Genomic DNA, 10603 nt, shown 5'->3' on the forward strand with positions numbered 1-10603 from the left:
CACAATATTATGCAACTACCTATTTTCACCAATATCTATTTTCTTTTCTTTTTTTTTTTTTGAGACAAGAATCTCAAACTGTCACCCTAGGTAGAGTACTGTGACGTCACAGCTCACAGCAACCTGGAACTTAAGCAGTTCTCTTGCCTCAGCCTCCCAAGTAGCTGGGATTACAGGCACCCGCCACAACACCCATCTGTTTTTTGGTTGTAGTTGTCATTGTTGTTTGGTAGGCCCAGGCTGGATTTGAACCCGCCAGCTCCGGTATATGTGGTTGGCACCTTGAGCGACAGGCACCGAGCCACTATCTATTTTCTTTTCTTTTTTTTTTGAGACGGGGCCTCAAGCTATCCCCCTGGGTAGAGTGCCATGGCCTCACAGCTCACAGCAACCTCCAACTCCTGGGCTCAAGCGAGTCTCCTGCCTCAGCCTCCCAAGTAGCTGGGACTACAGGCGTCCACCACAACGCCTGGCCATTTTTTGGTTGCAGCCATCATTGTTGTTTGGCGGGCCCGGGCTGGGGATTCGAACCCGCCACCTTAGGTGTATGTGGCTGGTACCTTAGCCGCTTGAGCCACAGGCGCCGAGCCACCACTATCTATTTTCAAAACCTTTTTTTTTTTTAGAGACAGAGTTTCACTTTTGTCGCCCTTGGTAGAGTGCCACGCGTCACAGCTCACAGCAACCTCCAGCTCTTGGGCTTAGGTGATTCTCTTGCCTCAGCCTCCGGAGTAGCTGAGAGTACTGGCCACAATACCTGGCTATTTTTTTGTTGCAGTTTGTCTGGGGCTGGGTTCAAACCTGCCAACCTTGGTATATGGGGCCGGTGCCCCACTCACTGAGCCACAGGCACCGCCCTTCAAAACCTTTTCATTACCCCAAATAGAGAATGTACTCATTAAGCATTCTACCCCCCAGCCCCTAGTAACCTGTATTCTGCTTTATATCTCTATGAATTTGCCTATTCTATGTATCTTATTTAAGATAAGAATCATACAATATTTGTCTTTTTGTGTCTGACTTTTCTCAGTTAGCACAATGTTTTCAAGCTTCATCTGTTGTAAAATGTATCAGAATTGGATTCTTTCATATGGCTGAATATTATTCTATTGTATGGATATACTATATCTTATCTAGCCACTCATTTGTTGATGGACATTTGGGTTGTTTCCACCTTTTTGCTATTGTGAATAATGCTGCTGTGAACATCTACATACAATTTTCTGTGTGGACCTATTTCTGTTTCTCTTGGGTACATAAATACCTAGGAGTACAATTTCTGGATCATATGGTGATTCTAACTTTTTGAGGAACCACCAGACTTCCTCAGTGGCTATATTATGCAGTGTATGGGGATTTCAATTTCTCCACATCCGTGCTAACATTTGTTATTTTACATTAAAAAAAATTGTTATGGACATCCTAGGCTCTGTCCATGTTTGTCATGTTAGGTGTTGTTACGGAAGGTGCAGAGATCTAAATAGAAGTCTTAGGTTCATCACTAACAGATAGTGTGAGGTGGACAAGTTCCTGGACCTCTTAGAGCCTTTGTTTCTTTCTTATAAAGTGGAGTTTATGCCTGGCATGGATGTATGAAAGGTGTGAAGAAAACAATGCATATATTTTCTCTCAATACAGACTCTAGAACAAAAGAAGCTTAAAGGTGGTTAACTATTATTTTCCACAGTATGTAAGCTTAGGGGAGGCAGAGATTTGGTGTGTTGGCACACCTCTGTGTCCTAACGCCTGGAACAATAAATGGCACTGGATAGGTACTCTAAACATATCTGTCGAATGAATGAAAGAGCTTTCTCACAGGCAGGGCTATGTGGAAGTGAGTGGTCATGAATAGAGAGCATCCTGTCACTGGAAGTCTCCAAGCATAATCTGCATAAACACTAATTGAAAGAGGACTATGTTCTAGGCCACATGGAGGGATGAAAATGACTCACTCAAACTTCAAAAAACAAAGGCTACAAAGTTGCAGGAAAACAAGTACCCAATAACTGACCCTCCCAGCCAGGCCACACAGACTCCTGGCAGAATGGGAGGAGTACTCAGGGGAGATGGTCAGCCAGATGGGATAGGGGCTTGTGCTGGAGCACCGCTGGGGCAGGCGAGGCCTTCACCGCAATAAGGCCAGCCTGGCTGGGGCCACCTGCCCTCACTCAGGTGCTGCCGGACCGCGACGGAAAGCGCTGCATATTCTGTGTGAAGACAGCCACCCGCACGTATGAGATGAGCGCCTCGGACACTCGCCAGCGCCAGGAGTGGACGGCTGGTGAGCGCTGGCGGGGTGGCCTGGGCCTGGCTGGGCCTCAGGCGCCTCATCTGCGAAAAGGGGGTGGGTGGTAACACTTTAACCCGGCGGGAGGCTGGAGCGTGAACCCCCGAGAAATACCTACGGCCGCCACTCCTGCTCCTCGGCAGCCATTCAGACGGCGATCCGGCTGCAGGCAGAGGGGAAGACGTCGCTGCACAAGGACCTGAAGCAGAAGCGGCGCGAGCAGCGGGAGCAGCGGGAGCGACGCCGGGCAGCCAAGGAGGAGGAGCTGCTGCGCTTGCAGCAGCTGCAGGAGGAGAAGGAGCGGAAGCTGCAGGAGCTGGAGCTGCTGCAGGAGGCGCAGCGGCAGGCCGAGCGGCTGCTGCAGCAGGAGGAGGAGCGGCGACGCAGCCAGCACCAAGAGCTGCAGCAGGCGCTAGAGGGCCAGCTGCGCGAGGCCGAGCAGGTGGGGCCATCCCGGGGCGGGGCCTTCCCCGAGCTGAGCCTTCCCGGGGCGGAGCCATCCCGGGGCGGGGCCAGTGGGCGGACTGCTGTGGGCGGGGCCTGGGCGAAGGGATGAGGCGCTGTTGGTACAGAACCCGGGAGCTGGAAAGACAGATGCGTGACCCAGGCTGTGTCAGGGGCGGGACCTCTGGCTAGGAAAGGGGCACTGGGTCAGGAACCTGGCCGAGGAATGGCTGCAGCTGAGGAATGTTGTGGTGGGGCCTAAGCCTACGGACGGTTGGGCCAGGTTCAGAGACCTTGGCTTGGGGGCTCGGTAATTGAATAAGTTTACAAAGTTGTTCTAAACTGGGACTGAGTTTACACTGAAACCAGTTTTGGGAGTGTAGGATGGGAGGTAGGTGGGACGTGTGTGGAGGCAGACTAAGCATGCAGAGGCAGTTAGTTGTAGGATTTAAGAGATATGGATCTGGCTCGGCGCCTGTGGCTCAAGCAGCGCCAGCCACATACACCTAAGGTGGCAGGTTCGAATCCAGCTTGGGCCCGCCAAACAACAATAATGGCTGCAACCAAAAAATAGCCAGGCGTTGTGGCAGGCACCTGTGGTCCCAGCTACTTGGGAGGCTGAGGCAGAAGACTCACTTGAGCCCAGGAGTTGGAGGTTGCTGTGAGCAATGAAGCCATAGCACTCTACCCAGAGGGACAGCTTGAGGCTCTGTCTCAAAAAGTAAAAAAAATAAAAAAAGAGATATAGATCTGGAGTCAGAAACATGTGGATTCGTTAGTCCTGTGATCTAGACCAAGTTACTTAGCCTAACCGGTAAAATGTTGAGACAGATGGAACTTTGCTCATAGAGGCAAGGTAAAGATTAGATGAGGGAACACATGGAAAGTGTTAAATAACTTTTAGTTATAATAATTATAATCACGTCCTTCCTAGCACCAGCCATAGTAATAATATTATATTATCATATATAGTATAATAGTTATAAAAGCTGGTGCTAGGAAGGAGGTAACTATATTATATATTTAATTATAATGTAATATAATGGTATTTAATTATGTATTATATAATTATTATTCAGGCTGGTGCTAAGGAATAACTTGAAGGGAAGAGAATAACTTGAGCCCCTATCCCCCATGTACATCTGTTCAGAGACCAGTGTCTGTCCCAGTCAAACTCTCAGGAAGGGGTCAGATCAGGAACCCTTGACATGAGGAATTCCCTAGACTCCCACCCTCAGGTAGCGTAGCTGAACCAGCTTGGCAGAGCCTTGGGTGAAGGGCATCATACATGCCATTTCTTTTTGCCACACCCCCACTGACCTGCCTCTTTGTCCACACACACCAATAGGCCCGGGCCTCCATGCAGGCTGAGATGGAGCTGAAGAAGGAGGAGGCTGCCCGACAACAGCAGCGCATCAGGGAGCTGGAGGAGATGCAGCAGCGGTTGCAGGAGGCTCTACAACTGGAGGTGAAAGCTCGGCGGGATGAGGAGGCTGTGCGCCTTGCCCAGACCAGGTAGGCCTGAGGAACCCATCTGGTTCTCCCAACCATTCCCCCACACCCTACCTCCACGCTTGCTGAGCACCTGCCAGGTGCCTTGGCACTGTAGCTGATGCAATGCACCCCTGGCAGACTGCTGGAGGAGGAGGAGGAGAAGCTGAAGCAGCTGATGCGGCTGAAGGAGGAACAGGAACGCTACATTGAACGCGCACAACAGGAGAAGGAAGAGCTGCAGCAGGAGATGGCGCAACAGAGTCGCTCCCTGCAGCAGGCCCAGCAGCAGCTGGAGGAGGTGCGGCAGAACCGGCAGAGGGCTGACGAGGATGTGGAGGTGAGGCCTATGGTGCGATGGGATGGGACCGAGACTGTCAAGGGTGTTATGACACCCGCTCTGGTCCTATAATCTGCTGCTGTCTGGATAGGACAAATAACCTAACCTCTCTGAGTTTCAAGTCTCTCATCTAGGAAAGGAAACCAGTAATAGCATTGTTACGAAGATAAATGAGGCCAGATACTGTGGCTCACACCTGTAATCCTAGCCTTCTGGGAGGCTGAGGAGGGTGGACTGTTTGAGTTTGTGAGTTCCAGACCAGCCTGAGCAAAAGCGAGACCCCGTCTCTACTAAAAATAGAAAAACTGAGGCAAGAGGATCACTTAAGCTGGAGTTGGAGGTTGCTGTGAGCTTTGATGCCTGGGTATTCTTCCCAAGGCCACAGCTTGAGACTGTCTCAAAAAAAAAAAAAAAAAAAAAGATTAGATGAAATGATACATATTGGGTATGTAGTAAGTGCTAAAGAAACATTTTGCTATTTTTGTTAACATTATTAGTAATCCAGGCAAAATTTTCTCCTCCTACTCTTACAAGTCTCTTTTTTATATATTAATTTAAAAAATTCAGGGGGGAAAAATTAAAAATTTTTTACTAATCATTTACAAATAACAAAAGCCTGATACATATTAACATAAATACTTTTTTTGAAATGTAACTACTTTCCTTAAACAAAAATTTAGCGAGAAGAGTGGCATTGCTTTACATTTTTGTAAATCTCTTATGTCTGACTTCATGGAAGATAGCTGTATTCTCATATCTACTCTGTATTCAGTATGTTACAATATTATACATCAGGTAGCCTCTGAAAAATCTATATGCTCATGAAGGAATCAAATTGATGAGGCTGAGGTGGGTAGATCCTTTGAGCTAAGGAGTTCCAGACCAGCTTAAGCAAAAGTGAGATCCCATCTCGACTAAAAATAGAAAAAGTAGCCAGGTACTGTGGCAGGCATCTGTAGTCTCAGCTTCTTGGGAGGCTGAGGCAGGAGGATCCCTTGAACCGAGGAGTTTGAAGTCATCTAGGCTAAGGATGTGGCACTCTAGCCTGGGCAAGACTGAAACTCTGTCTCAAGAAAGACAAAAAAAGGAGCTCAGCGCCTGTAGCTCAGCAGATAGGGTGCCAGCCACATATACCAGAGCTGGCAGGTGGGAATCCAGCCTGGGCCTGCCAAACAACAATGACAACTACAACCAAAAAATATCTGGGTGTGTGTTGGACGCCTGTAGTCCCAGCTACTTGGGAGGCTGAGGCAAGAGAATTGCTTAAGCGCAGGAGCTGGAGGTTGCTGTGAGCTGTGACACGATGGCACTGTACTGAGAGTGACATAGTGAGACTCTGTCTCAAAACAAACAAACAAACAAAAGCCAGGTGCAGTGGCTCACACCTGTAATCCTAGCACTCTGGGAGGCTGAGGTTGGTAGATTGCCCTGAGATCACAGATTCTTCGAGACCAGCCTGAGCCAGAGCAAGACCTCATCTCCAAAAATGTCTGGGCATTGTGGCAGTGCCTATAGTCCCAGCTACTTGGGAAGCTGAGGCAAGAGAATCACTTGAGGCTAGCAGTTTGAGGTTGTTGTGAGCTATGATGCCATAGCACTCTAGGCGACAAAGTGAGGGAAACAAAGTGAGATTCTGTCTCAAAAACAAACAAACAAAAAAAAAAGAGGCAAATCAGTAAACATGATTAATGCTACATCACCCTGTGTTTAATTTTTTTTTTTTTGAGACAGGTTCTTATTATGTTGCCCTCAGAGAGTGCTATTATGTCACAGCACACAGCAACCTCCAACTTTTAGGCTTAAGCGATTCTCTTGCCTCAGCCTCCCAAGTAGCTGGGACTACAGGCACCTGCCACAATACCCGGTTATTTTTTTGTTGCAGTTGTCACTGTTGTTTACCCGGCACAGGCTGGGCTCCATCCCGCCAGGCTCGGTGCATGTGACTGGCTCTGTAACCACTGTGCTACAGGCACCAAGCCCCTGTGTTTAAGTTTGAATTATAATATTTGAATCAGGATCTGCTTTTGAACTGAAACACTAAGGCAAATTCTATTGTCTGTACTCCATGCAAGCTGGTAATGACAAACTGCGGAGTAAATATCATAGATATGTGGAAATTGGATTAACCACCCTGTCACTATTTATCATATATATTTTGTGTCTGAAATAATGACATATTTCAGAAATTTTTTCTCAAATACTGGCTGAAAAAGTAGTGGGTATATTAAGAGACCTCAAATAAATTGGAAGTCGTAAGGAACATTTTAGATAAAATGGAGTTACTCTGAAATGTGGATAATTTTCATTCTTTAATCAGACTTTATTTTTGTCTTTTCAAAAATCAAGAAATTTTCTTGGTCACCTAGATCCTTTGTATCCTACCAGATGGATCAAATCTTTTTTATATGGGTCATAGCCTAGTTCCTTTAAACAACATAGTGCCCAGAAAAGCTGGTCTGGTAGAGGAAATTCCTTCTAAGGAACCCATTCCTAACTCTCATTTTTTTTCAGGCTCTACATTCTTTGGTTCTAAATCATGAATCATGTCCACCCCTTCTTTCATTAACATAGTGGCACAGGGCTCGGCGCCTATAGCTCAACCGGCTAAGGAGCCAGCCTTAGGTGGCGGGTTCAAATCCCCAGCCCGGACCTGCCAAACAACAATGACGGCTGCAACCAAAAAATAGCCGGGCGTTGTGGTGGGCGCCTGTGGTCCCAGCTACTTGGGAGGCGGAGGCAGGAGACTCGCTTGAGCCCAGGAGTTGGAGGTTGCTGTGAGCTGTAATGCCACGGCACTCTACCCAGGAGGACAGCTTGAATGCCACGGCACTCTACCCAGGAGGACAGCTTGAGGCTCTGTCTCAAAAAAAAAAAACAAAAAAAACATAGTGGCACAGTAGTGATTTTCTTTCTCAACGAAAGAATTCACACTCAAGGCAAAGGTAACATTTTTCTTTTTTTTTTTTTTTTTTTTGGACAGAGTCTTGTGGTATTATAGCTCACAGCAACCTCAAACTCTTGGGCTCAAGAGATCCTCTTACCTCAGTCTCCCGAATAGCTGGAACTACAGCAGCCCACAACACCCAGCTATTTTTAGAGATGAGGTCTCATTCTTGCTCAGGCTGGTCTCAAACTCTTGAGCTTAGGGATCTGCTCAACAAAGCTAACATTTTTTAGATGAAGAGATGCTTCTGCTGAGATTTCCCTTTGAGGAAATCTCTCACCTTCTTCCCAGCTCTCAATGAACTCCAAATAACCCCTAGAAAGTTGGAAACTGCTGGCTCCAAACAACTCTTTCTTCTTCCCCAGGAGGACACAAGGATGCCTGCAACTGGTCACCACCATTCCTACTCCTACTCTGACTCCTGGCTGTCACTTCGTGGCTCTGTAGTGGCTGTTTAAGCATGTGGGAGGTCATACCCTTGTAAAGTTTTTAGAGACAAGGTCTTGTTCTATTGCCCAGGCTGGCGTGTAGGTACAATCATAACTTATTGCAATCTTGATCTGAGCTTAATCAGTCCTCCTGCCTCAGCCTTCCAAGTAGCTGGAGGTGCAAGCCATCACTCCAGGCTCAATCCTGTATCTTGCTATACCTGTACTTTAGCTCCACTCCTTGAAAACTAAATTAGAAGAGCAGGGTTCTTTATTTTATTTTAGTTTATTTTATTTTTGAGATAGAGTCTCACTTCGTCACCCTGGGTATAGTGCTGTAGCATCATAGCTCACAGCAACCTCAAACTCTTAGGCTCAAATGAACATCTTGGCTCAGTCTCCCAAGTAGCTGGGACTACAGGTACCTGCCACAACAACAGGATCTCACTCTTTTCAGCTGATCTTGAACTTGTGAGCTCAAGCAATCCACCCGCCTTGGCCTCTCAGAGTGCTAGAATTATAGACATGAGCCACCATGCCTGGCCTATTTTAGTTTTTGATGTTTTATTTTTATTAATATTGGTAATTTTATTTTGTTTTGTATCATTCTAAAAAAATTCAAACACAGAAATATGTAACACAGAAAGGGAAAGTTCCTTCACAATTCTCCCACCTACACTCACCCCAGAGCTAATTGCTATGTGAATGTTGAAGCAGAGGCTCTTACGTTAGGCTTTGGAGAGGTGACGTAGTGTGGTGGTTTAGAACTCTATGTCCCTGGACAAGCCACTTAACCTCTTTTGACTTTGTTTGATGTTAATTTCTGCTATAATTTTTTTTTTTTTTTTGAGATGGAGCCTCAAGCTATCCCCCTGGGCAGAGTGCCATGGCATCATGCTCACAGCAACCTCCAACTCCTGGGCTCAAGCGAGTCTCCTGCCTCAGCCTCCCAAGTAGCTGGGACTACAGGCACCCGCCACAACGCCTGGCCATTTTTTTGGTTGCAGCCATCATTGTTGTTTGGTGGGCTGGGATGGGGATTCGAACCCGCCACCTTAGGTGTATGTGGCTGGCGCCTTAGCCACTTGAGCCACAGGCGCCGAGCCAATTTCTGCTATAATTTAAAGGAGATAACAAATGTGCTTAACACATCTTAGCTGCTCAATAAATACAAACTATTACTATGATATGTTTTACCCTTTGGGGTCCACAAGTTCCCTAAAATTGGAGGTCAGCTCTGTTCATGTATATAAATCTTTATGAACATGCATAGGTTTTTCTGAGGATAGGATCAGTAGCATTGTTCAGATTTTAAGAGGCCTGCAAATTCTGAAAAAATCAAGCCCCTCTGTCATGGATGGTGGTTTTGACCCACTCCCACTGGTCATTTTCCCACAGGCTGCCCAGCGGAAGTTGCGCCAGGCCAGCACCAATGTGAAACACTGGAATGTTCAAATGAATCGGCTCATGCATCCAATTGAGCCTGGAGGTGAGAAAGGGTAGACTCTGGAGCTTATCCTGGAGTTGGAAGGGAGAAAGGGATCCTTCTAGATCTCCAAGGCCAGCAAAAGTAGGACTGTAAGTCAAGAAGTTCTCCTTTCCCTCGTGAGGCAGGTTTACCACTCCTCTTCACATGCACCTTCCTCCTCACTGTCTTTTATTCTCTCTGCCAGATAAGCGTCCAGTCACTAGCAGCTCCTTCACAGGCTTCCAGCCCCCTCTGCTTGCTCGCCGTGATTCCTCCCTAAAGCGTCTGACCCGCTGGGGATCCCAGGGCAGCAGGACCTCCTCACCCAATAGCAATGAGCAACAGAAATCTCTCAATGGAGGGGATGAAGCTCCTGTTCCCGCTTCTGCCACTCAGGAAAATAAACTGGACCCAGCACCAGAAAATTAGCCTCTCCTAGCCGCTTGTTTCTCCCAATGTCATGTCCACCAGAACCTAGCCACAGCTGGCCTGTGGGTGACATGAGCTCCTACTAGGAGAGGGAGCTGAGGTCCTGATGCCAGGAGCCCAGGCCCTCCAACCATAAAACAGTCCAGGATGGAACCTGATTCATCTTTCATACCAGCTCCAAGCCCTAAACCATGGAGTCTGTCTGTGAGGCCTTGAGAACTTGGCCCTGTTCTTTAGCCCAAAGGACCTGCTGACTTGGGCTGGGAAAGAGAGTAAAGGAACAAGGGGCCTTCTGACCCCAGGCTGCCACAGAGTTGTGGAGGCACATTTCCATATAAATAAAAATTGCTGTTGGAAAGAATTATTGGGGATCTGTCCATTTATCCTGCCCTTTTCTCCTTTCCTCCCTTGAGTCCAGTTATAGGTTCCAAGGCAGTAAGATGTACTGCAGTGGTCAGGAATGCAGACCAATCCTGGAGCTAGATTGCCTGGGTTCTGAACGTGGCTCTGATACTTACTGATTTTTTTTTTCTTTTTTTGAGACAGAATCTAAAGCTGTTCCCATGGTGTCATAGCTCACAGCAACCTCAAACTCTTGGGCTTAAGTGATTCTCTTGCCTCAGCCTCCCAAGTAGAATACACAATACCTGGCTATTTTTTGTTGCAGTTATCGTTGTTTAGCAGACCCGGGCGGTCTCAAACCTGCCAGCCTCAGTGTATGTGGCTGGCACCATAACCACTGTGCTATAGGTGCTGAGCCTTTTTTTTTTTT

General features: G+C 47.3%; 1 protein-coding gene across 1 annotated transcript in view; it reads left to right on the forward strand.

The window, feature by feature from the left end:
- DEF6 (DEF6, guanine nucleotide exchange factor) overlaps positions 1–10188 on the forward strand; it is a 30339-nt gene extending 20151 nt beyond the window's left edge. The window contains exons 6-11 of the mRNA XM_003789123.2: positions 2173–2281; positions 2431–2729; positions 4080–4246; positions 4364–4562; positions 9333–9423; positions 9608–10188. Coding sequence (XP_003789171.1) covers positions 2173–2281; positions 2431–2729; positions 4080–4246; positions 4364–4562; positions 9333–9423; positions 9608–9831 — 1089 coding nt within the window. The 3' untranslated portion in view covers positions 9832–10188. The remainder of the gene's footprint in view (positions 1–2172; positions 2282–2430; positions 2730–4079; positions 4247–4363; positions 4563–9332; positions 9424–9607) is intronic.
- Positions 10189–10603: the final 415 nt, after the last annotated feature.

The sequence above is a fragment of the Otolemur garnettii genome, unplaced genomic scaffold (assembly GCF_000181295.1).
Source record: "Otolemur garnettii isolate 467f Iridium unplaced genomic scaffold, OtoGar3 scaffold00031, whole genome shotgun sequence".
NCBI classification, from domain to species: Eukaryota; Metazoa; Chordata; class Mammalia; order Primates; family Galagidae; genus Otolemur; species Otolemur garnettii.